This window comes from Macaca nemestrina, chromosome 4, assembly GCF_043159975.1.
Source record: "Macaca nemestrina isolate mMacNem1 chromosome 4, mMacNem.hap1, whole genome shotgun sequence".
In the NCBI taxonomy this organism is placed as follows: Eukaryota; Metazoa; Chordata; class Mammalia; order Primates; family Cercopithecidae; genus Macaca; species Macaca nemestrina.
The window spans coordinates 112,546,648-112,573,399 of NC_092128.1; the positions used below are offsets into that span (position 1 = coordinate 112,546,648).

The 26,752-nt window shown below is 41.4% G+C and overlaps 1 protein-coding gene across 5 annotated transcripts in view; it reads right to left on the reverse strand.

The window, feature by feature from the left end:
- The window catches only part of LOC105494186 (GLI family zinc finger 3), a 279,866-nt gene that overhangs the window by 165,381 nt on the left and 87,733 nt on the right, over positions 1-26,752 (reverse strand). For 4 of the 5 annotated variants that reach the window (XM_071095090.1, XM_011762381.3, XM_071095093.1 and 1 more), the window contains one exon: positions 21,089-21,331. In XM_071095090.1, coding sequence (XP_070951191.1) covers positions 21,089-21,331 — 243 coding nt within the window. Of the gene's footprint in view, positions 1-21,088; positions 21,332-25,241; positions 25,365-26,752 lie in introns of those variants that run through there. The other variant, XM_071095092.1, reaches the window with a different exon arrangement.

Below are 26,752 nucleotides of genomic sequence, written 5' to 3' on the forward strand. Positions count from 1 at the left end.
ACCATCTACACTTTCCACTCCCACACTCAGGATGGCCTCCTCAACTCTGGGGCTATTCCAGCTCTTTCAGTTTGGATTTTTTTAGCTTTCAATTTTTCACCAGCTTTCATCCACACGGTCTTGTCCTCTGATTGACAGGCTATCTTCTCACTTCTGACATGGCTCTTGATTGCAGGCACTCCTTCTGGTAACAAGCCTTTTTAACTTCGGCCAGAGAGGCCTGGCAGTAAGTGGACCTCAGAGCTGATCCCAGGCTTGCAGTAGACAAACTGCCTCGTGCTCTTCTGTCCAAGCTGGGATAAAGATGTTTCTCTCTGACACTATAGCCCATTACACATTTTTCAGAGATGCATGATTTTAAAAAGAAACACACTGACATGTACTTCATGTGAGGTGGGCAGCATGTATCTGAAGCTCAAAAATCTACCCACTTCCCTCTTCTCAATGAGATCTGACTTGCAAAACTGTTCGCAGACTGTGGTGCCTTTTAAACAGCACACATGCATCCCCAGGATTCACTACGCCCATTTCCTAGACAGGGCCAGTTTCTATGATGGAATAGCCTATTTCAATACAGCGCCAACTTAAAATCTTTAAACTCCAGTAGTGTTTGGGACAGACTGAAAATAACTTTTCCAATTTTAAAGCAACCTAAGTTTTATAGTGTATTTTTATTTCTCCAAGTTCATGATTTTTAAACAACGTAGTAGGCATTAAAATGAACCACGTTAAGAAACAAATGTAGGGCCTGGCACAGTGGCTGTCGCCTGTAATCCCAGCACTTTGGGAGGCCAAGACAGCGGATGGCTTGAGCTCAGGGGTTAGAGACCAGCCTGGGCAACATGGCAAAACCCCATCTCTATAAAAAATACAAAATTATTAGCCAGGTGTGGTGGTGCATGCCTGTGGTCCCAACTACTCAGGAGGCTGAGGCAGGAGGATTGCTTGAGCCCAGGAACTGGGAGGCAAAAGTTGTAGTGAGCCATGATCATGCCACCATACTCCAGCCTGGGCGACAGAGCAAGACCCTGACTCAAAAAAAAAAAAAAAAAAAAAAAAAAAGAAAGAAAGAAAAAGAAAAAAAGAAGGAAACAAATTTAAAACAGGGTGCCAATCAAATATCTTCAAATAGACTTAATATGCAATAAAAAAATCAAAGAAAACATACATATATAGGAATATATAGGAAGATGTTAGGAGAAAAACTTACCTGAGTAGCCAGTCTGTAATAAGGGAGCACTCAATTTAAGATGCATTTTGACAAGATCACTCACTTTAATTGTCTGCTATGGTATTAGCCAGAATTCAATTATTTGATTTACGCTTCTATCAACCTATCATATATTTCTATTGAATACTACCAGTTGGATATTGTTGTTACTGTTTTTAATCCATTTGGTTAAAAAAAATAAACAAAGTGACATTTTTGTCAGGAAATGAAAGACTAGCTCTTCCAGTAGCAAGAAGTAAGATTTTCAAAAGACTTTTTGGCTTTTGGATCATTGTTTTTGGGAAGTTGCCTCTTTAATCTTTGTAAGTAATTCTGTAAAATATGATACATGCCTAGTTTTTATCTAGGGAGAAGTTTAGAATTAAATTCATTTATTTTCAGGCTTCTCAAATTTGTAAAATCATAAAGAGAAGAAAATATATCTTAAAAACTAAAAGTAAGAAAGTTATAAAGAAGGATTCAGCAGCATCAGAAGAGATCTTAAATGTGCAAAAGGAAAAACAGTCAGTCAGACAGCCCATGAGCCCCCCTTGGTATGTCAGTAATTTTTTTTAGGGCGAGAACCAAGGCATTGGAGATGTGAGGGTAAGAATGGAACTCAATGGGTTTTAACAAGTTATCTCACTTAATTCCTGTTATCACCCTGTGCGGCTGCCATTTCCAATCCCATTTTAGAGATGAGGAAGCCAGTCCAATATCTAAGAGCTTGCTCAGGGTCACACTGCCAGAAGGTGGCAGAGGCGGGCCTGGGTCCTCAGTTTAACTGACACTACTGCAGTGTAGCAGAAATGCAACATATTTAATCTATCATTTCCAGTTCAAGATAGCAGGCTGGGCAAACATATTTCTCGCCTGTCCCTCTAAAGACCTCTGTGAAATGAAAAAATGGAAGTAAGTGTTATAGTAATGATAAAATAACACTACCAAAGAATAAAATGTACCAAGCACTTACTCTGTGCTAGGCACTTCTAAGAGCTTTATTTATATTAAGTAATTCAGTCCTCAAAATGAATCTATGAGGTCAGAGCTACTCCCAGCCCCATTGTATAGAAGAGAAAATGGAGGCTCAGAAAGGCTAAGTAATTTGCCCATAATCACATTGTTAGAAGTGGCAGAATCAGAATTTGAACTGAGGCAGTCTGGGTCTATAGCTGAAACTCTTAACACAGTCAATGAAATACATAAAATTAAGAAAAAAGTTTCAACCCATTTCTGCAAGATGCAAAGTGGGTAAGACTGGAATTATAGGTGGATATGGCACATAGAGAAGCAGCAGCCTGAAATATTCTTTAAGAGGGCAAAGAAACAGGTGGCAGCTGGTTTACCTAAGTAGCCCTGGACGGGGCCAGGGGTGGTGGCTCACACCTGTAATCCCAGCACTTTGGGAGGCCAAGACGGGAGGATCACATGGTCAGGAGTTTAAAACCAGTCTGATCAAGATGGTGAAACCCCGTCTCTACTAAAAATACAAAAAAATTAGCCAGGCATGGTGGTGGGCGCCTGTAATCCCAGTCACTCAAGAGGCTGAGGCAGAGAATTGCTTGAACCTGGGAGGCGGAGGTTGCAGTGAGCCGAGATCGCACCACTGCACTCCAGCCTGGACAACAGAGTGAGACTTGTCTCAAAAAAAAAAAAAAAAAAAGAAGCCCTGGGCTGGGCAGATCTTAACAGGACACACCCGTGACAGTCAGATGGCCTGTCTCCTGCCCACAGCACACAAGCACAGGTAGCTGGCATTTCCCCAGGTAAAAATGTTATGATTCTCCTTCAAAAAATAGAATGAATTGTCCTGGGAAAGCAAAACTTCAGCGTGGATTTTGAAGCCCTGTTTCCACCCAAGTCTATCATGCAAATGCACTCACCACAAGAGTCATACCAGCTCTTACTTCTAGCGTTGGTCCCAGCAAGTTGGTTTGACACCCTTATTGGTACCCAAGCCAAACTGGTTCTTACAGCTCCCCAGAATCAAGCCTCTTCATTCTGGCATGTGGAGAAGCTCCACCCTATTTCCCTAAAGGAAATCTTGCCAACTGATACATGTGGTCCGGGTGCTCCATCCATCCGTCCATCCAACCATCCATCCATCCATCCATCCATCCATCCATCCATCCATCCAAGTTTCCATATGCCAAGCAGAACAACGCTAGGCCAGCCATCCTTCTCCATGGTTTTGGGGAATGACACCCAAGGATCACTAGGCTTATGAGCAGACAAAAGGACAGGAATGAGGATGACCAATATCAACAAGAAAAACTAACCTTGGAAGAAACATTTAGAAGGTTTTAGAAAGCATTAAATACAAAAGGCAAGAGCAAGATGTTAAGAAGAAGTTTCAATAAAAGATTTTTTAAAGTTCTTAGAAATTAAGATTATGACTGCAAAAAGTTAAATATCATGTAGAGCAATGAAAAATGAAGTTAAGGAAATTTTCCAGAACCAAAAGCAAAGACATAGAGGATATCAGAGTAAAGAAAAGAGACACACAGAAGTAACCTAGGAGGTCTAACAGTCAACTATGCAGAATCTTGGGAAGAAAGAACAGAGAAAACACAGCAGATAAAATTATTAAAGACATAATAGAAATCATCCATAGTGATAAAGAATGCATCTTCAGATTCAAATGGTCCACAAAGGGATGGGCAGAATTAAGAAAAATAAAAATTAAATTAAAACACTTACATCTAGGTACATACTTTCAAACCACTAAGGATAAAAAGATACCAAAAGTTTTCCTGGAAGGAAAAAAATAAGCCATCTACAAAGGAATACAAATCAAAGAGACATCAGACTTCTCATCTGCAACTTTGGATGGTAATAGAAAATGTAGTGATGCCTTAAAGGATCTTAAAGTTAGAATTCTAACTATACCATCAGGAAAGAGCAAGGGCAGACTAAAGAGAATTTCACAGATGCAAAGACTCAGAAATTCTGCCTCCACTGTTGTTGGGAAGGTACTTGATGTATTCCAATAAAATAAAGGAATAAATTAGGAATGGCAAAGTTGAAGTCGTAAGACCTAGGAAACAGTGGTTCTAATCCAGAAGATCACAAAGGGATGTCTGGAGATTCCTGGCTCAGATTTCTAAGGAGAATGAAGTGGCCAGGAAAGAAGTGGGCTTTCCTTTAAGTGCAAAAGATATGGGAGGTTGGGGAGTGAGGGAATGTAAGTGCAAAAGATATGGGAGGATATTGGGAGGTTGGGGAGTGAGGGAATGTAAGACTATTGTAAAGACAGATAATAGGGAAAAAACTAAATCAACTACCAAAAAGCAGTATGATAGGTAGGAAAGCAATTAAAGAGTAAGTGTAGATAAAGCACTTGTTCTTAATGCTAGACGCATCGTCGTTGGGTGATTCAAGAATTTAGAACACTGGGCTAACAGAGAAGGTTAGGTATGATCTTAACATTCTACTGGTTCAACACAGAGAATTTCCACAACCTTAATGCTGTAGATGCTTTCTAGGTCTTCAACTTTAAAAACTAATCTATGGACAAAAACATAGCAGATGTGGTTATGATAGTAAGACCCCTACAAACATATTAACAACCTTGATACTATTATAGAAAAGCTGGGCTCTAGAAGATGGGATGTGGATGGCAGAGGGGACCTAACTTCCTACTCGTTTTGCTATGAAAAGCTGATGAGGAAACCAAAGAGAAGCTTACAACACTCTTTAAAGTTATACAAGTACCCAATAGACAAGTAATAATATAATATCAACATTGAAAGAAGAGGGCACAGTATTAAAAATTAAAGATTAACTTTCTTATTGCAAAGTCAATATATTGCATAAGAAATATCTAGAGTTGATATGTCAGGATATAAAAATATAAGCACGTTCTGGAGTTGTAATGATTGTTTACCAAAAGAACGAAAACAGAAACAGTGACAACTGCCCCTGGGATTAGGGTTGGAGAAGGAAGGATGGACCACTGTGGCCTTCCATTCCATGGTCTTCAGGGCTTCATTTATTAAAATGAGCATGTGTTAACTTGTACCTGACAACTGTCAGAAAACATGGTAAAAAATGTTAAATTATAAAGAGAGCTTCAAGGTTTCTTTCTTGCTGAATCTTTCCTAGAAAAACAACAAACTAATATTGCAATAATCAAATAGTCATGGCATATAGAAAAAAAAGTTTGGCTTTTTCAAATCCATTTCAAGGAGAGAACTTTGCTTCTACCTGGCTCGGCATTCCAATTTTGGAATATTACTCTGAGGAAGAATTCTAGTAACATCTCTTTATAACTTCTCAGTGAATTACAGGCTTACAGTCTTATAAGTTTCATTCAATTCTGGGATCCTTAGAAAATTAGCCCCAATTGTTCAACCAAATCTGACACCACTGATCAGAAATGAGCCAACATGAGCAGGTTGATTTTGTACAGCATTTAGCAGAGCATCATCTTACGAAACATTAAACTGAGACTGGAAAAAAGACCCTAAAGGCATTTAAACATAAAATGAGCTCTAAAAAACACGATCTTCACCTACCACCCTATCAATAATCATTTGCTGCAAATCTTTGCACATCACCATATGCCATTGTTACTAACACCACAATCCTCTACACCAAAACCCTCTCCTACAATTTCAGAACACCAAAAGACCTTTCATATGAATTCCTAAAAGAAATGCTTTTTTAGAAATTAACTTTGAAGAACGGAATTTGTTTAATAAAAGTAAACCTTACACAAAAACATTCTCTCATACCATCAGCTTACTTAAGTGAAAACAAACTTATGACTCCTTAGAACAACTCTGTTTCTACTTTGGCTCTTGGCAAAACTCGGTTGGCATTCAAATGAAGCAAGGAACTCTGAAATAAATTGGTATTTTACCTTGTTCTCAGATATCATTAGCTAAATGAGGACAAGTCAATGATAGAACACACTCAAGCATTGGTGTTGCCGATGCCTCCAAGTTCATTTACTTCCAAAACCCAGACAGTGCAGCCTGCGGAGCTTCTCAGCCAGTCAGAATCCAGACCTCACTCCTAATTGCACTGAGTTCCCTCCACACACTGAGATCAGGAAATTCACAGGACAGAAGGGCTGACACTACATCGTCACCCCACTGGATCCTGACTCTTCTCAGGAGAGGGGCCAATCACAGCTTTCCTATCAAGCTCTGTATAACAGAATTTCTAATTAGAATCTTAATACTCTGAATAGAAAGCAGCAGAAAAAAGAAAAAGAAAAAACTATGCCTTAGAGTCTTGCTCACATGGTGGCTCATTATGAAAGAGACACTTCAGAAAATCTGAAGATTAATAGCAGGAGTGTGGCATCAAAGGAACAAGGCTGCACCGTTACCAAAAGGAAAAAAAAAAAAAAATTAAGAACATCCTAGCTGGGCGCGGTGGCTCCTGACTATAATCCCAGCACTTTGGGAGGCCCAGGCGGGCAGATCACCTGAGGTCAGGAGTTCGAGACCAGCCTGAACAATACAGTGAAACGCTGTATCTACCATAAATACAAAAATTAGCCGGGTGTGGTGAAGCGTGCCTGTAATCTCATCTACTTGGGAGGCTGAGGCAGAAGAATTGGTTGAACTTGGGAGGTGGAGGTTGATTGTGCCACTGCACTCCAGCCTGGGCAACAGAGCGAGACTCAGTCTCAAAAAAAAAAAAAAAAAAAAAAATCTATTGGCATACATTTCCAAAAAGAAACTCTAAGGTGGGTCTCAAAACTCTTTCGTCATAGCACTGGGGTAGGTAGTCCCAGGGATAACATCTCTAGTAGGCTATTTCACACACAGTCCAGCAGCCTGACGACTGTGCTCCCAGATATAAGAACACATGGCCACCAACATGAAATATTAACTTCAAATAACTATGCATGAGAAGGACTCATGTATGGGAAACATCTAGTGCTAATGACCAAAAACTGAACAATTCATGTCCTAGAATCAGTTCCTTGTTACCATAAACCATGAGAAGACATAAACCATGAGAAGACATACAGGAAAGGAAAAGGGCATTTTCCGTAGCCGCTATGGTAAACAAAACATGCCAAATGCAACTTTTAACTACCCTAGATCAGAGCACAAGTCCACAAAAACCCAGAAAATTTATTACTTATGAGCTTATTAGATTTTGGAGACAGGAACTATATGCTAAATTAGGCATGCTATGGGCTCTCAGGTTTGATAAATCAGGTATGAGGCAGAATGAAATCAACACTGACAAAGACTAGCCGTGCACCACCCTCAGAATATGACAGCGTGTGCCAACATCACTGAAGGGCCCTGAAAGGTCATTAGACAATAAACTATGTGCTTGGCTGAAATATTAGCAAGGGTCAGGATGAGCTCACGTGAAATTTTCCCCCGAACAAAACTCTGAAATTCAGAGGAGCATTTCATATTGCAGTTCACAACTCCTCATAAATTAATGAAAGTCAGGCATTAAACTTAATAACAGCTGGAACGGATCAAGCAGAAAGAAAACGCAGCATCGGCATATGTGTTATGTGAATTTCAGAGTCCATAAATTTGATATTTGGAAGGAAGAAGGGAAATGTTAATTAGCAGAATTTCATACTGGATTTAAATTTGCCATGGAGTGAAAGCTCTATTGTAAAAACCCCCTTGGAATCTCAGATCACCGTCACCAGATCTAGGTCCTGCCTTTCATCTTGCTATTTTACACTTGTTGATATGCAACTTAATTGTTTCATGTGCTGTTTCTTATTTTCTTTCCCCAAATTATAAAATCTAGAGCACTAAGGTCATACCTTTTATTCTACTGTGTGTGGAGCTCAATTAATGTTTGGGAACCAATTTTTTAAAAATCTAAAAATTCATCCCTCTGTCTTCTCTAAAAGTCTTGTAACAATTTTTCATGATCTTTAGACTACTCTAGCTAGCCATATCTCAGAGGATTATAGTCACTCTTAAAAGTCTCAGTGTTGCCTTTTCTTACTTTCCTCATGTAGCAAGACAGCACTGTCACAATATGTATCTTTATTACACAGAACAGATATATCTCAGGTCAAATCAAGTCTCCTGAAACATTACTTTATAAAAATCCAGGCAGATATCTCATATTTGTCTTTAAAGCAAGTATCAGTCCTACTTGCAGGTCTCAGAGACAGGAAGGGATCCCAGTGGTCTTCTCCTTGCTGTTTTCACAGATTTTCTATTCAGAGCTCTCTGTGTCAGTAGCGGCCTTCCTTAGCATGTATTTCTTTAAGTTATTGGTTGAGAATTTCCATGTCTGTCTTTAGCCTGCACGGGCCCTGCTATCTATACTCAGTCCTTTTCATCTTTTCTCATAAATCATTCCTCCAACCTCTTCGTCATGCTTAAGATTCTTTTAGTTTATCTGAGACACCAAAGTCAGGAGACATGAACTGTCCATATTAGTGGGACTGTTGGATACCGAGATGCCTTTGTGCAAAAAAAGGTGTTTTCTCTCTCTCTTTTACTTTTTTTCTCTCTCTCCCCCTGCCACACGAAAACATGAAGTATATTTATAAACAAAGGGGACACTCTTCCCACCACCTCCTTCCCTGGGTGGGGCAGGGTGGTTTGCTGCCCTTTGCAGAGCCACATATAGAGACAGTTAAGGATCTTACAGTGGACTCCGTATGGCTGGTAGAGCTGGTCCCCAAAAATGCCTAGGTAGGGTCAGATATTCTCTTGTATTATCTGTTGACATGTGAAAGCTCCGGTTATTATACAAGCTGTTCTTGAGAACTGAGATTTCACGTAATGAATTGAGATCTTTGATCCAAAGAGACAGCCCATGTTCCAAAAGCCACTGCACCATCAAAAGAAGCAGATGTGGGGGCAACTGGAACATGGTAAGAAGGACAACGTTTTAAAAGACAGCTAGAAAAGGAATGCACGTAGGGCCTCCCTTTCTCGGTCCCAAAACCGAGGTCTGGAGTCCAGACTCAAACCAGCACCATGAGCAGGCTATATAATTTCCATAATTACAATTCAAGTGCTGAATGAGTTTGTGTGAAAACTAAAGGAGATCATGTAATGAGGTCCTCAGCCCAGTGCTTGGCACATGGGAAATATCTCACATATGGCCTGTGGTGGTGATTACTACTGTGTCCCAACTCTCACATTCTCCAGAACATGGGGGCACAGAGAGGACCACAGGTTTCCCCATTTAAACTTCTAGGTAAGATAATGTTAAGTTCTTTGCAAAATATCAGTTAACAAAACAAGAAGAAACGTCTCATTCTCCCCTACAACACAACACCTGGAGCACAGGCAGGGCAGAGGTAGCAAGGACCAGTTCCTGCCTCTCTGACACTGGATGCATCAGAACAAAGCCTGGAAACTGAAGTGGCAGTCGGCATGCCTTCCCTGATTCTACACACTTGTACTCCAAGCCCTTGCCCATCAAAACTGGCAATGCCATCACCTGGGTTCCAGGACATCGTTTCCAAGCACTCCCCAACTGGGCTGATCCCAAACCACTGCCAACCTAGCCAGGCTCTTGCACTGGTCTGGACTATCATTTTGAAATCTCATCCATTATGGGACATGGGTGAAGAATCTGAGCTCTGCAGCCAACAAACCAGGTTCAAACCTCGGTTCACTCACTTCCGAACCATGTAAAAATAGACAACTTACTTAGGTTTACTGGGCCTCAGTTTCCTCATATGTCAAAGGGGAAAGTCATGACAACTGCTCATAAGGTTGTTTTGTAGGGATTTAGTGACTTCAAGAGCAAAGTCCATGGCATAACACTGTGGTGCAGACAGAGAGCTCAATTTCTACTGGCTATCATTTCAGCAGGGATCATTTCCCACCGGGGTCACTGCAACAGCAGCCTGCTAAGTCACCTCCCTGATTCCACATTCCACACCTTCACAAGAGTCACTGCACACCAGCCAGAGTGACAGTCCTAAAACAAAAATCAAATCACAACACTTCTTCCACTGGCTTTTTGTTGGCCCACCAGGTCCCTTAATCTCATCTCCCCCAACTGTCCCACCCCCTGGCCAATGACCATGCTGGCATGCTCTCTGCTCCTGATACTTTTTCACAGCAAACCTTTCAGTAGAATGCTCTCTCTCAGATCTCCCAGGGCAGCTTCTTTTTTTAATTCAGTTATTCTGGCTGCAAAGACACCTCCTGAGCAAGGTTTTCCCTGCCCCACCCACCTGACCTAAGGAACAACAACCCTACCCAAGGCTCTCTCTAGCACATCACCTGGTTTATTATGCTCAGAGCACCACCAGCTATAGGTTGAGTATCTCTAATCCAAAAATCTGAAATGCTCCAAAAATCCAAAAACGCTGAGAGCCAAGATGATGCCACAAGTGAAAAATTCCACACTTGACCGACCTCATGTGATGGGTCATAGTCAAAATGCAGCTAAGCCGGGCGCGGTGGCTCACGCCTGTAATCCCAGCACTTTGGGAGGCTGAGGCGGGCGGATCACGAGGTCAGGAGATCGACACCATCCTGGCTAACACGGTGAAACCCCGTCTCTACTAAAAATGCAAAAAATTAGCTAGGCATGGTGGCGGGCGCGTATAGTCGCAGCTACTCGGGAGGCTGAGGCAGGAGAATGGCGTGAACCCGGGAGGCGGAGCTTGCAGTGAGCCGAGATCGCGACACTGCACTCCAGCCTGGGCGACTGAGCGAGACTCCGCCTCAAAGAAAAAGAAAATGCAGCTAAAACTGTTCATGCATAGAAGTGTTTTAAAATACTGCATAAAATCACCTTAAGACTGTGTGGAAAAGGTATATATAAAACATAAATGAATTGTGTGTGTAGACTTGGGTTCCATCTCCAAGACATCTCATTCTATATATGCAAATATTCAGAATCTGAATTCTAAAACACTTCTGGTCCTAAGCATTTCAGATAAGGGGTTCTCAACCTGCATTTTCTTGTTAAGGCTCTGCCTAGGTGTTTGTTGTGTGTCTCTTCTGGCTGGTATGCCGGCTTTGAGAACAAGAACCTGATTTGTTTTGGCAAACGCTGACCCCTCAGGACCTAGAATAGTGTCTGACTCACAGCACGCTCTCAAAAAAATGCACAAAGTTTTTAAATGAAAATAAATCATGCATTATGTACTCAATGGAGTGACACTCGAGGCAGGTCACGTCAGCAGTGTTATCAGAAGGGCTGAGGCCCCTAGAGGCACTCAGGTGTCTCCAATTGTTCACTATCTCCCATATCATCGATCGTGGCAATGTGATAAACACATACTACATTTAAAACATCATTCATGGTAAAAGATAGAGGCTACATAAAAATGCATCTCACAGACCTATATATGAGAGGCAAACTGCACATTTGATCAAAAGGTCAACCCACTTGGTCAGGTTCACTGAGCCAAGCTGGGATCACAGACACCAAGTTGGAGTGGATCACAGATCCTCTGGCAGGAAGCGAGGTCACAGGAAAGCTACCATTGTGTGTTAGTTTCCCTTCACCCCGGGGGGAGGAGGGAATAAATTTCTTACAAAGAGGAGACACAGGGATAGGGGAAGGGAAAGGAAAAGTGAAATTTTGCCCCATTTCAGAACAGGCTTATTCTATGAAAGTAAACCAAAAAAAGAGCTGGCGTTTGTTTCTCCGCATCCCCCACCTGCACTTCTCTGCTCTTCTCTAAATTACCTAGGAAACAGGCACCTCCTTTTACTCCACTCACAAGATAGGAGCACAATCAGGATGCAGATCTGGGTACCCCCAGTGGACGAGGTAAACACCCCGCTTCCTAGAGTGGGCTCCCTCTGATCCTCACAATGTCCACTGATTAGGCCCCGGCTCCCTAGGGAGCAGGCACAAGTCTCCTCCAGGGTCCCACCCTCTCCCCTGAGACTCTTTCAGTCCTGGCTGGATTGCAGGCTCATTCCACTAATGCCAGTCTTTGTTCTCATGCTCCCCTGGTGGTGTTAGCTACTGAATTTCCCAGCTGAATTTCACTTGGTTATTTCCGGGCCCTATCTCCAACCTCACCGTGGCCCCCTGCACAATTTCTCTAGCTTGACTGATGTGAGGGCATTTGGGAGTCTTCTAATAAAATAAAACTCAATGCTTTTTTTTTTTTTCATTTTGAACACTGTAAGTGGAAATTAAAACATGCCTTGATACAGAACACTATTAATTCTTTAGGAATGAAGCCACAGTTATTTCCTATGTTTTTTATTTGCAGTTTGTGATCAAGATATTGTGGTGGCTAGGGTTACCTATTACAGAACAGCTCAGCAGTTGAGAACAAGTAAAAATAAATTTTGTTGTCTTGAAGAAAAAAATATGACCTGCTGGCCAGGCGAGGTGGCTCACGCCTGTAATCCCAGCACTTTGGGAGGCCAAGGCAGGCAGATTACTTGAGGTCAGGAGTTCAAGACCAGCCTGGACAACATGATGAAACTCCCTCTCTACTAAAAATACAAAATTAGCCGGGCATAGTGGCGCATGCCTGTAATCCCAGCTACTCAGGAGGCTGAGGCAAGAGAATCGCTTGAACAGAATCGCTTGAAGCAGAGGTTGCGGTGAGCCGAGATCGCACCATTGCACTCCAGCCTGGGCAACAAGAGCGAAACTCTGTCTCAAAAATATATATATATATATGACCTGCTACACAAAGGGATGCAGCAGCACATCCTTGAAGACCAAATGAGACAGCAGCCCAGCCAGAGATGCCTGGGAGGGGAGCCCTGTCACGGAGTCGCATGCTGTCAAACTGAAAGCAGGGGTGAATTCAACTCTGCGATGGAGAAATTCTGGGTAAGTGATGGAGAACCCAAAGATCTGTCTAAATATACAAAGGGCCATGGAACAAGTCTTAGTAATCACCCCAGACTCTTGCAGGAGAGAAACAAACAGCTCCTCGCAGAAGCCTGCTGGCCTGCACCTCTTGAGCCCTGTCTTCACCACTCCCCTCCTGAAATTCACCCTCCAACCATGCAAAGATTTTTCTCAAGTCCTTGCAGGTGTCAGGTCTTCCTTTGGCCTCCAGGCCTTGACAAATGCTCCTTTTTGCCTAGATTACTCTTTCCTCACCTCTTTCAGATGTCACCTCCTCCAGGAGGCCTTCTGGACTGCCAAGGCTGGGCAAGTCCTTCACCTGCTCCCAAAGGACTCTTCACTCTCTCCTCTGACAGCTCCCTTGTATTGACTTTTTGATGGCGTCAAGTTTCACAGAAGCAGGCACTTGCTCATTTAGCACTTATGCACTGTTGCACTGTTTAGCACTTATGCAACACTCAATAAGCAGATGCTCAATTAACACATGACTGACAGAATGAACACAAAAATAAACAGTTAAAGGAATCAAATGGAATCTTGCTTTATTTTATTCTAAGAAGAAACTCATTGAAAACTGAGGTTAATGAAAAGCCTGGCCCCCCTCGAAAGAAGTGAAGACATTGGGAGGATGAGAACATTCATTTTAGGAGAGACCCAAATTTCATAGCTTAGAGAACTGAGGAAGTTGGATCCTTTTCAAAGAGTACAACAAGAATCCAAGCTATATCAGAAGACAGGGAAAAGAGAGCAATAAAATGCCAGATCGGTTACTCTAAATTAACCCAAACTGTGAACAGCACACAGAGGAAAATCAAGCCCTTTCCCTAAGAACTATGAAGATAACGCACAAATTTATAGGTATGAGATCAAGAAAGCTAAGGCAGGATGGGAGATTGCAGCTTCAAGAGACATCAAAGGTAACATTCTTTAATTATACAAGAAAAAGGAGGAGGGCCGAGGATAATGCTGCCTCTATTAAGAAAGCGGGAGGGAAAGCTGTTAGCAGATGGCTGTGAAATGGCAAGAGTTGCTATTTCTCATGTTTTTACTCTAGAAGGGAAGGAAGGAAGGAAGGAAAAAGGGAGGGAAAGGACGGAGGGAAAGAAATCATAGGCAACAACTAAAAAAGTGCCATTTGGGTAGGTGCCAAATCAGAAAAATAATTATATGGAATCTTTAAGCAACTGGATTCATGATCCTGAACTGAGTTGCACATGGGACCTCCCATTAACATGGATCAGACGCATGGTTGGATGCTAAGTTGGGAAGATGTTACCAAAATATGAATTGACTAGAGGCTGTTGAAGACAAATACATCACTGAAATTTGGAAAAAGGCAAACAAACATCATGCTCACCTTAACTACAGGGAGAATACCTACTTGTTCGATGTCAGATGGGTGTCATGGAAGAGAGGCAGCTCTCCTGTGTTAATCGCATAGTATCTAAGATTAGGGTCCCCATCCAAGTCTATGAATGAACTGCCAGCTTATTCCAAAGAATCAAAGTCCCTCTCTTATGCTGGCGCAGTGGCTCACACCTGTAATCCCAGCACTTTGGAAGGCTGAGGCGGGCGGATCACCTGAGGTCAGGAGTTCAAGACCAGCCTGGCCAACATGGCGAAACCCCATCTCTACTAAAAATACAAAAATTAGCCAGGCGAGGTGGCGCATGTCTGTAATCCCAGCTACTCGGGAGGTGGAGGCAGGAGAATAGGTTGAACCTGGGAGGCGGAGGTTGCGGTGAGCCAAGATCGCGCCACTGCACTCCAGCCTGGGTGACAGAGTGAGACTCTGTCTCAAAAATAAAAAATTAAAAATGCAGATTTTACAAATGTACAGATGTACAAATGTACCAGAAATACTTTGTACATCGCATGCTCTCAGGAAGGATGAGGTGGCTAAGTTTGGATTAGAGGTTGTATACAATAACTAAATTGTAAAAGGGAAGCAGAAACGACAATGTCTCTTCACATGGTCAAGAAGTCACTCTGATGGGAAGGCTGTGAGCATGGGTCACCTGGAATTCCACCTCCATGGTGACTGTGATAAGCATCCGAGCAGCTCCCAACTTCTCTGCCCTATGGCGGCACACATGAGTCCCCAAGTCCTACCCTATGAGTTTTGGTATCCACAGAAGATAATACTGCCTTGGACTAATCACATTATTCCAAAGGAGGTCAGGCCGCCGGGTAGGGGCAACACAAGGAAGTAGCTGTGATGTGTTTAAAGGTGAGAATGACATGACTACTCAAGTGTCCAGGGTAGGAAAATATCCATGTAAGATGGCTCTTAGAGACTTTCCAACGACGTGGGTCGTTAGATAGGCCTTCAAACATAAGCAGGATTTGAAGGCAAAGAGAAAGCAAGTAACTGGTCCAGGAGAAACAACTATACAAGTAGGGCAACAAGGGCAGGGCTAGCACCAGAGCAGCGGCCAATGGAAGCTGAGTCGGCTGTAGAAGAGAACAGTGCCGGGCGGCAGGGGAAGAGAGGACTGGACCAGTACACCAAGGGGCTAAGTGATTTTCTCTAGAAAATGTGGTCTCTCTTGGTCTTTTCTTTCTCTTCCTGGCCTGGGTGGTCTTCAAGCTTCTCCCAGTCTCCTTTAATAAATTTATCCTGAAAACTGATGAATAAAATTGTTATCAAATTTTTCCAAATGCTACAGGACTTTTCTCACTGTTGTTCCCAGTTTCATTCGCTATCTCCTAAGACTGAGATACACAGACTCACGGTCGCATCAGGCACAAGAGTAGTCAAGATTCACTGGCAACAGTTCAAATCTGGAACACTAAGAATTATTCCTAAATCTCTATTGCTTTGCTCGAAGTTGTCTTGCAATGCAGCTCTTTAAAAGTCTATGGAAGTGGCTCACTGTTTCTAGTCTTAAAACATTACCTCTGGATTACTAAAAGAAGGCCAGGTCGTTCTATTGAATTTCTAAGAGAAAGACAAGAATAAGCAGGGAGCTATTCTTAAGCTCACAAATAACAGTTTTGCAAAGGTCCATGGACTTGTTTGGATCTCCTCACTCCAGTTCTTACTACAATTCAAGATTAACAGCCGAGAAAGCATGAGACCTAGCAAAGCCCTCAGGGTGTGATCCAACATCAGTCTTTCTGGTTAAACGATCTAATTTTCAAAGGGGGGAAAAACACAAAGCATTTCTGATTGGCTCATCAACTGTTCTCCAAAGAGGTAAAAGACAGTCTGGATGAGAAGAGAACTAAGAGCTAAGGGAACTGTCACTGCCTTTACAGTTTGGTCAAGACAAAACTGTTCATTTGTGCCTTGTAGGCATTTTTGTCTCTCACAGTCTCGAGATGACACTTGGATAGTAAGAGAGAGAAGTAGGAGCAGGTGTACCTATTAAATATGTAAAATATACATCCTCTCTTCCATTCACTCAGAAGATGTATTTCTAAAGGGATGTGGAAAGTCACCTAATATAAAGACAGACAGGTAGAAAAAAAATCTATGCAGTTTTTTAGCACACAAGAATGCAAGTGGGCTTAGCACAACAGCCTTCCACAGAAAATAAATGCAAGCCAATTAAAAATTCAGGGTTTTTTTCTTTAAGCTAATTCCTCAGGTTTTGCTAATTAGCAACCAATAGTTCTGTCATCTGAGCTGGGGAACATAGGAAGAATACCAGTGGTATGTTTTCAATCAAAGCATTTGCATGGAAGAATGAATCATATTTTCCACGAAGAATTACTGCTTAGGAGCAGTTGGGGGCAGAAGAAAAGCAGCCTTCCACAACTATAAAACTGTAAAGGAGACCTGAAATTTTTTAAAAAGGAGGCATCTTTCTGCCCCCTTTACCAAAACCAGCAGAGACCCTATAATATGACATGACTAGTGAATCCGAGGAACTTTGCACAAAGATCCCTGCAGGAATAGTTTAAAGACTTCACAGTAAGACAAAAGACAATGCAACACATGTTTTCTGTAAGAGGGAAGTGAATACAAGTTAAGTGTCGGCCAGGGTACAGGAATGCTTTAACTATTATGTCACCTGCCTTTGAAAGTTTATAGAAGATAAACGCATGGCAGTCAATGAAAGCAAGGAGAGATGGTGGTTTGAAATACCTGGCTACACACAGAGCATGGGCAGAAGAAAATTGCTAAGGAATATTTGGGCAGAGGATGGGGCTTCTTACCGTGACTCTGATACAAGAAGATCAGGTCCTTCAATCTAACCCCTCCCATGCTCCCCCAAACTATAAAGCGCTAGTGATCCTGTAACCGAGAGCCTGTCAGCACCATGCCATGCCTGAGCCATGCATCTAAAACGTCTACTTTCGCGCCTTGATATACAGCCCATCCACTGTGACTCTTCATGAGCAAAAACCCCTATCCCCTGGGGAGGATTTTATTCTAAACATATGCTGTGAATGTCTGAAGTGCCTGCTGTCCCTGAGCTTTCTTTTTTCTTTTTTTTTTTTAAGCCACAAAACCTAAAATACTTTGATTTTTGCCTAACTACAATTTCTGAAGATGCAACATTGCATTCCCAAATATAATAAAATCTTGTGCAATAAAAATTTTACAGATGTCCTTCTGAAGGGGGAGAAAAAAAAAAACAAAAACGGTTTTCCCTTTTCCGGTCTTACAGGAAGCCTGCCCACACTTTAGAAACACAAAGTTCATATATATAGAAACACAAATTAGGCATCTTGGAAAGTCTACAATTTCCAACCACAGAGAAATGAAGGAATTGCTGTGAGTGTTCACATGGCCAACCCACTGGATTAGAGGAGTCTTTTCTTTTGACCGGCTCAGCAGAGCTAGCAAATAACTCAAGGGCAAGGGGAATGGCCTAAAAAGATGTCTCTAAACTTGAGCTACTGAAGGTCTGCAGTGCGCTTGTGTTGTGGACAGGGCCCAGGACCAAGACAAACTATACCCACAAGATAAACAAATGTGACCAAAACTGTACGTCTCATTTTCAAAAGAAGGTATTTCTTCATACACTAAAAAATTCATGGAAAATTTATCACCTTCAGTTCACATCAATCATTAGCTTTGCCTGGATAATTAAATCCATGTGAGCAGACAGATTTTATTATAAAGTGTCTTAAAAAATACTTGTGATACTGGTAGGAGATTAAGTAATCCAACAGAGTTCTAAAGAAAAAGTAAAATCATATCCCATATGACGCTGAGGCTTAGTTTAGGATATCTTTAAATTATTCAATATGAATCAATAATACCGTATCTTTTATGTTCCTGTATGTATTAAAGTTTGCATGTGTTACACAAAACACTTTCTGCTAAGAATTTAAAAGTTAACACTTTTCAAACGTTTAAAATCTTTACAATTTCTTCACTTACTTAACAAAAAAATTATAGTCTATCTACTGAGGTTGACTGAGAAAGATTATGTTCAGAAGGCCACAGTGCACAGCTCTAACCACACCACAGTTACAGGTTTGCAGTTTGCTCAATTCCCAATCTGTGTTATAGAAGAAACTGGTCTCAGGCAAGCAGGTGACCAGGTCTGGCAGAAAAAAAAAAAAAAAAAAAAAAAAAAAAAAAAAAAAAAACAGTCTACACTGAATCAAATACGAGTGCAACCCTCTCAAACATGACTTAGAGAGTCAACTTATCACATATTGATGAGGAGGAGGAGGAGGAGGATGTAGAAGAGAAGGCAAAAAGGGGGAGAAGGAGGAAGAGAAAGCAGAGAAGAACTACCTTAGTACTTTTGAGGCACTTACCATGTGCCAGAGATTTTAGTTAATACTTTATTTGCATTGTCTCAACTTCCACAAGAACACCATGGAGCAGGCAGTCATATTATCGCCCCATCCCACAGCGAGGAAAGGATTCCTAGAGGGATCAGCACACTTGTCAAGGTCACACAGCTAGCAAGTGACAAAGCTGGACGTTGAACCCAAATTCCCTGAGCACTGAGCCAATCTGTGCAGTCTTTAGGATTTCCCGTCCATATTATCTATATAATCATGTAATTTATGACCAATTTAGGGAGTACACTGGGATGGTAGGTCAAAATCGCATTTGCCATTTGGTTACAGACAGCTTACACAGTTTATAAGTTATCACATAATTTTAACACTGATTTGAACAATACAGTGGGAAAATCTAATGAATACCCCACTATGAATGCTGTAACCTCAAAAGAGAGTGATGATCGATCAATTCGGATCCCCCTAAGAGCTCTCCCATGCCCACCGTTAGTCAATAGGAAATTGGAGGTCCTGGAGATGGGTCCCACTTGCACCGCTGAGGGAGGATGAGGGTCCCAGGTGGAGAGAGCTCCCAGCCCCTCAAAGGACAGGAAGACTCAATGGGGGAAACCGTTAAAACAAACGAACCAAGAACAAGCTGCAAGTTGAATGGCACAGAGAGTAAGTTAACGGTTATCTGCTCACTACTGTCAGCCAAAGAAGAAGTACTCATCAGCTGTCCTGACTAATTAAATACCTCACTAATTACTGGGCATCTTGAAAAGACAACAAAACATAAATATGAGATGGGAAAAGTTTGTGTTCACACATAAGAACAAAAACAATGCAGGGAGCTTTGGCTAAGAGTCTAGCCTACATTTTTCTTAAAAAGTAAGTCTACTACCTGGGTCTATAAATATAGGTAGAAAGCATGTAGGAGTCCCTCAGATTTTCTGCGTGGATGATGTTTAAAAGAGACTCACAAATAAAAATATAATGCAGAAAACCTGGGAATGTGCCCAGAGAAAAAGCCTACCAAGACTATTTTAAACCTTCATTCCTGAAAGGAAAGATGAATAAAATAAAACTAAGTAAATCCTGAATGAAGGAAGGAACCAGCCCAATAGCCTTCCCCCTTATTTCTGTATTTACAGAAATAAGACTGATAACCACTTTTGAAACAGAGAAGTTGTAATCTTTTTCAAAAGCTTAGAAGAATCCAGAAAACTCTCCTCCGTGCTTCTGACTACTTTCTAAAAAATGCACTCTCCACTTAAAAAAACATAATGTAGCTTCCATCTTTTCCAACAATATAATCTGATTGTGGGGGGTGGGGAGTGGTGGTTGCTGAGACTTAAGGTTATGCGAGGCCCTTTGATCTGAGGAGTGAGCATTTCCCTTTGCTGCAAGCCAACTAATGAAGGGATGAAATTAGCTTTTATCCTGGGCACTTTGTTGAGCAAAAAAACATGCACTAATCAGCTGTCCTCACTAATCAGTCATCTGGCTAATGACCTTTTGCCTTAAAACACTAAAATTTCTGAATGATGTGGAAAAGGGGAAACACAAACCAGTCCCCCTCACTGGAGCTCAATGGATCATCTGGAATTGGAGCCGGGAAGGTTAAATGGCCAGTCTGAATCCTGGCAAGGTGATAAATCTGTAATCAAGAGCTGCAAGCTTTGGCACCTCAATATGAACTTCATTACTCCACAACCAAATTGTATTTTTTTAACTAGAAACAGGCCAGAAATAAACTCAACCCTTATACATTTTTCTTTATATTCTGCCTTTGGAGAAAACCATCCCATACTTGAGTTCAGAGTCCTAGTTAATTTCTTAAACGTGATTAGTGCTGAGAAAGGAGTTTCTGATGTGTCTGGCATGCTGGTTAGAGAGGAAAATACAGCATAACGAAAAATCTTCCATATTGAGGAATTTAGCACAGATTTTTAAAATGAGGTTTGTTTTCACAAACCATCAAAAATGGGAATAGCCAAAATCATTAAATTAAAAAATCATTAAAAATGGGAATTGCGGTTGTTGAGGATTTCTCTTAATGTAGCCTGCTTTCATAACTTCATAACAACAATTTTTTTCTCCTGCAGCATCTGTTTGGATGGAGTAACTTTAGCTCTACTTCTCAACAAAAGTCTCATGTGGATTAGTCACCAATGGACCACTTTCCTGAAGGCCGCCCCACTGAAGACTGACGTTGCTTAGAGGTGTAAGAAAACATCTCTCTCTAAAAAGAATGGGTAGGAAGTAGTGAAAGTAAGAGAGAAAGTGAAAAGAAAATTACACCTTTTAATAAATTATACAAGCCAAAACTTCATAAAGCACGCACACACACACACACACACACACACACACACACACACAGCCCTCCCCATAGCTCCTGAACAAGTGCTGACTGGCATGGGCACTTACGGTAGTGGGGCTCCATGTAACCATTCCTGGGGTCCATGGCAAACACTGTCCCACGGTACGGCACAGAGGGCTCCGCCAGGTGTGGCAGGGACCCATGGATCTCTTTCTTGATCAATGAGGCCCTCTCGTCACTCGATGTTGAAGGTTCCTCACTGACTTTGCTGAGCCCCTGGACATTCTGTGGCTGCATAGTGATTGCGTTTCTTCTCTCTCTGTGATAAGTCTGTCCAGGACTTTCATCCTCTAAAGAAAGAAGAAAAATGAAAGAGTCTGTAAACTACTTTAAGGAGCAATTAAAAAACCATGATCAATGAGGTCTCATTCTCAATATCCCTCTCCTGGAAAAAACAAAGTCTCTTTCTCATTCACGGCCACTTTGAAAGCCACAGGGCTGGGACGGGATCTTTGCAAGACAAAATTGTTTATGAATGAGGGTCCAAAGTACACAAATACACAGGGAAGGATGAAGGGGAGCAGGTAATGAGCCTATTAAACGGAGATGTAGGGGTCGGCAAATTGGCATCACCAGCTTCTAGCTGGATCTGCGTGTGAGGTTTCTGCTCATGGGCTGTCCAACATCTTGCAGGTCCTACATGGAACTGAAACCTTTGCCAATCTAAGACTGTGCATGTCCAGCTTCCCTTTGCCTGCCTGGGGATGCGGGGCCTCCGGGGTGACACAAAGTCCTTCCAGCTACCCACTGAGGCTCTGGTTGCTCCAGCGGGTGTAGGGCCTTTGCTCCTAGAGAATGACCTACTAGGAAGTTATCCAAAAGTTTATGTGGTTTTGTTGTTTTAAGTCAGATTTGTAGCCCAGCAAGAGATTTGACAGAGCCAAAAATGGAACAGAAAACTCATTGGTGACAAGGGATAAAGGTGCCAATCATGAAAACCTACAGAGCCTCTAGTGAGATACTTCTTGCTTCTGTCCATACAACAAAGCTGAGACCTAACTGGAAAACAGAATGAGACTGAAAGTCCAGATGTGAGATGGCTCTGAGGGTGAGGAAGGAAGGTATGGGGGATGTTGATATGTGTCCATGTTCTGGTGGGTCCATACATTTCTTCAAAGATGTAAGAAACAGCTTGAAGAAATTCCATATACAGTTGGTATTCCAGTTGCCTAATACTTCAGTTCCTTTTGATCAGTAAGAACTTTCCATCTCTCCACTATGATTCTCTGCAAATGTGACTGGATGACCTTTCTATAATAGGGGATCAAAGAACCCATGCATAAAATTAAATCACACAGACTATGTGAACCCACAACAAGTGGACCAATTCATCTCTTTGAATCATACGTGAACTCTAGACTACATGATCCCAAACAAGTTCCACATTTAATCAACACACTGTTCTCTGGCAGACAAGCGCTGATGGAAAGAAAGCTGCTGTCCAGGTACCGCTTAGACATCAAATGTAAAAACTGTTTCCTATTCCTATCTAAAAAAAACAAAAACAAAACAACAAAAAAACTGTATTTGGGTATAAATAAAACCATTGTTGTGCATTTTAGAGAAACAGATCTTGAACACATCTTATTCCCATATACAAATTTATCTACAAAATAATCCATAAAGCAGATATGATTAACTAAGGGCTCCCCCGATAAACAGAAGAATAATGCTTTAGCAGTTTCATAACCCTGCTCAAAGTCAGAAGAAAGTAGAACTGTAAACACAGACTTGCATAAAAATACAAACTGAAAATAACAAATACTATTTATGTTGACTCAGGACTTGAACTACCTAAAGCCAGTAGCAAGTTTAGTTTTTCTGCCTGTGTGTAGGACTTGAAAACTAAGCAATATATTCCTTACCTTAGCAAATGACTTACAAAACAGAATAGACAATGAGGTATGTTTTGGTCTTTACAGAGAATTTGCTAACTACTAAAGGTAATTGTGAAATATTATTTTAATATTGTTTTGTGCAGATCCTCATCCCAAACCTTATAATTAAGGGGTAAATTATACATTTAATCTATCAAGTAAAAACAGAAACAAAAACAAAAATATCCTGTAATCCCACATGTTCACATTGATCTCTATGAAAGCAATTCACACCACGCTCCTGGTAATTTTAAAACAAACTACAAAAGATAAAATACATTTTTACTTTCCCTTCTAACTAACACTTTTAGGCAGTAGGCCACCCTTGTACTTCATTAGCAGAAAACCCACAGTTTATATAAAAATGCTGCAGTTTTGTAAAAGCAAAAGGGTGTCAAAACACTAAAACTTACATCAGTTTTATAAATATTCCTATAACCTACAAATGGCCCAAGTAATATTTTCCACTAATTTGTGCTCTGTATAAAGCCTTTATTTCAAACTTTAAATCTGAAATGAACTTCCAGCACCGAAGTGCAAGTTCTGTAGAAAGGGACCTTCATTTGGAGGCTAGAAAACCCTTCCTCAGGGGGGCTGTGACACATAATTAGCATTCTCTGGGAAAGATGAATAACCAAGCTTGGCTAACCTGTTCCAGGTTTAAAACAGGATTTCCTTGACTTAATCGTCCTGGAAGAAATTAACTTTTCTTCTCTTAAAACGGCATCCCTATAATAAACTCTGTCTTACAAACTACGTGTTTATGATGAGTATTTGAATCCAACCTCACAAATAACTGAATAATGAACGGGTTATGGCCTGACCAGAGAGTCCTCCCACCATTCCCCCAACCTCTTGAGAGAATAAGCTCAGAGAGGGTAATGGGGCAGCTGAGTGGGGAGGGTGAGTGGAAATGAGGCTACCTTTTAGCTCAATGATTTTCTTAATGAGAGTTCACCCAACAAAAGTAAATATTAAAGTTATAACAAGAAGTTAGCGAAGTGCACATTTTTAACACAGAAAAAATTAAATTAAAATTACTATTCCCTTAGTAAAGTTAAATACAGGCAAGATTTTTTTTTTTTTTAATGTGAAAACTTCCATCAGGAAATTTACTTTTACAATAGTCAGTGCAATCCTAACTTTACCCAACCACACATCTCCGCCCCAAAAGGAAAACTCCAGCAGACAAATACTTCATGAAGTTTACCTCCTGTACCAAGTTGCTTGTGACGGGCATTCATATGAAAACCTGACAGTACACACACTCCACAATACAAACAGTTACGAGGCTTGAAAGAACTCTGTATACAGGGAAAGGGACACTTTCCAAGCAATATTCCTGCCTGCTCTTATAAATTTAGCAACCACTTCAGCAAGCCAAAAGACGAAAGCTGTCTAATCTTGTTCAGTTGAGCCGAGTTGTTCAATAAAGTTTGAGAGTCAGTGCAGACAGGCTACGCCAGGCCAAATTATTGACAGAAACACACTGTCCACCATGGCAACAGGCAGAAGTCTGCTGCAAAAATGTAAGCAAACAGCCCACTGCTCCAAGAGCATCTGCCAATGGACTTTAACAGCCAAACACAAGGCAACTGTTCCCGCTTCTCTATGTTTAACAGCTGCAAGCTCGGGGGTCAAACTGAAACATGCAATTCACTAAAATCTTTCAGGAAAAAAATGACTTTAAATACTGTCATCATAGTCCCACTTTGTACCTCCTCCTTTTTGCATATCCATCCTCAAGTGGAAGTTAACAAATCCCTGCCCCCAGAGAGCTGCCCAAAGCAGCACGTTTTAGAAACTGTCCCAGAATTTCCAAACTCATCCAAAAGCAACTGACATCAAGATACTCTTAGTGCTAGAAACTGAGAAAAAAAAAAGAAAAGTGGGGTCCTTGGAAACAATGCTTAGGATGATTGCAATAAAGGTCTGGAGAAAGTAATCACGTTGCTGCATGAAGCAGGACTCGAACATGCACTTGTGTGCGCTTGCAGACAAACACCTATCCGATTTCTCATGGTAACCGAAGAAACAGGTTTGGGTTTTTTTGTTTTGTTTTGTTTTGTTTTTTTCTGCCCATGACTTGAGAGAAAAGTTTCAGGCGATTCCTTCCAGATAAAAACAAAACTCTGCCGGGCATCACTAAGGACACCTCCTGTCAGCTAACAAAATTAGCTGGTTAGGAGCTCACAGTATACCTGTTCACCCCCTTTTCCCCCTTAGGATTGATTTTTCCCTTAAAACCCATTTTAATACCACTACTCCTCTCTTGTCCCAAGACCTAGAAGACGGGGAGTATAAGAGAACAGACAATACTTACAACACAGTCCCCAGGCTCTGGCTAGCTACTTTGTGCCAACTTCTCTTGGTGAGCTCTCTCTAGCTGCGCAGACCCTCTAGGAACATTCTCGGTGTCTCTCTGCCTCCCTCTCCCTCTCCCTCTCCCAGGCAGTGCTGCTCCCATTAGAGGAATTAAAAGTGGTTGGAGCCATGCTAAATTTAACAAGCTCATTAGTATTCTTTCTGAGTGCTTCCGAGTGAACTCTCCCTATTCAAGCCTCTCTCTCCAGCAGAAGGGTCAGGCGGCTAATCATTAAATCAAACTAATGTCACCCTATCACAATCAGCCCGAGAGAAGGAGGGTTTATTATTTCAGTTTATGCTAAATAAACGGTTTTACAAATGGTCCCCAAGCAAGGTCAACAGCAGCTTCAATTACAAGACAAACTTAACAAGAGTTGCTATAAACCAAGTACTCTGTATTGACTTAAGAACAGGCTCCGCTCCACATATTGCCACTAGCAGGATTGTACAGGAATGCATATTGTAAAATAAAGGAAGGGGTGAGCTTTTTTCTTTGCCAGAATTTGCGAGTGCACAGCGACTCCTCATTCACCTCTCTCCAACCAGCTAGCCGCTCAGCTCAATTCACCCCACACAAAGGCTGGAGCCTAGACCTCAATGGACCGAGTGAAACATGTTCAAAACTAGGCTCTCTATTGTGACTGAATTTCTTAACATCTTTTCAAAAAGCGGAGAATGCCTTGAGGCTAAAGGAAGAAACAGGCTAATGGTGAATTGGGAATTCTGAGCAAATTTCAGAGCCCTTTCCTCCTAGCTTTTGAGGTTGAAAGCAAGCTCTTTCCTTTCAAGTTTCAAAGTCCTTTTTCCTCCCGCAGTGTCACAGAAGGATTTGAAAAGAAGGTAATTGTGCTCGCAGTCTCCCTGATCAGAGCTTACGTCCTATTTCTGGTATTTCGGAATACTTCTTGCAATAATAGTGCATATAGCTCAATCCCTTAACCGGCCTGCACTCTGCAATTGCTCATTAAATGAACAATTGCGGGTATAAAATGCCTTTTATGTTCAAGGTCTGGATATAAGATAAGCATTCTAGGACTCTAAATTTGGTTTACTAAGGAAACTCTCCATCATTAAATTACAAAACTGAAGTCAGAATATCAGGCTTTCCCAGAAAAGTGGCACTCAGGTTGCAGCGAGCCAAAATGAAGGGCGGATGGGGCGGGCAGGGAGGAGGCAACAAAATGTTAAGGGGGGAAAAAAAAAGACTGGAGGATACTCAGATTTCTAGCCGAATGGGATTCTAACAAGCAAATACTATTTCCATATTTAAGGTCTGAGTTTGTGAAACCTTGTTACTTCTATATTGAATGATATAATAAAGTCATGTTCAAATGAATTAAAATACAGGACTAAGGCTCCATAAATATGTTGTTGACTAATCTGGACCCTTCACAAGCAAACATCTTCCCCATCCTTAAGAAAAGAAATAACCCTTCTCATCATTATTTACATCGTCTCATGTGATCC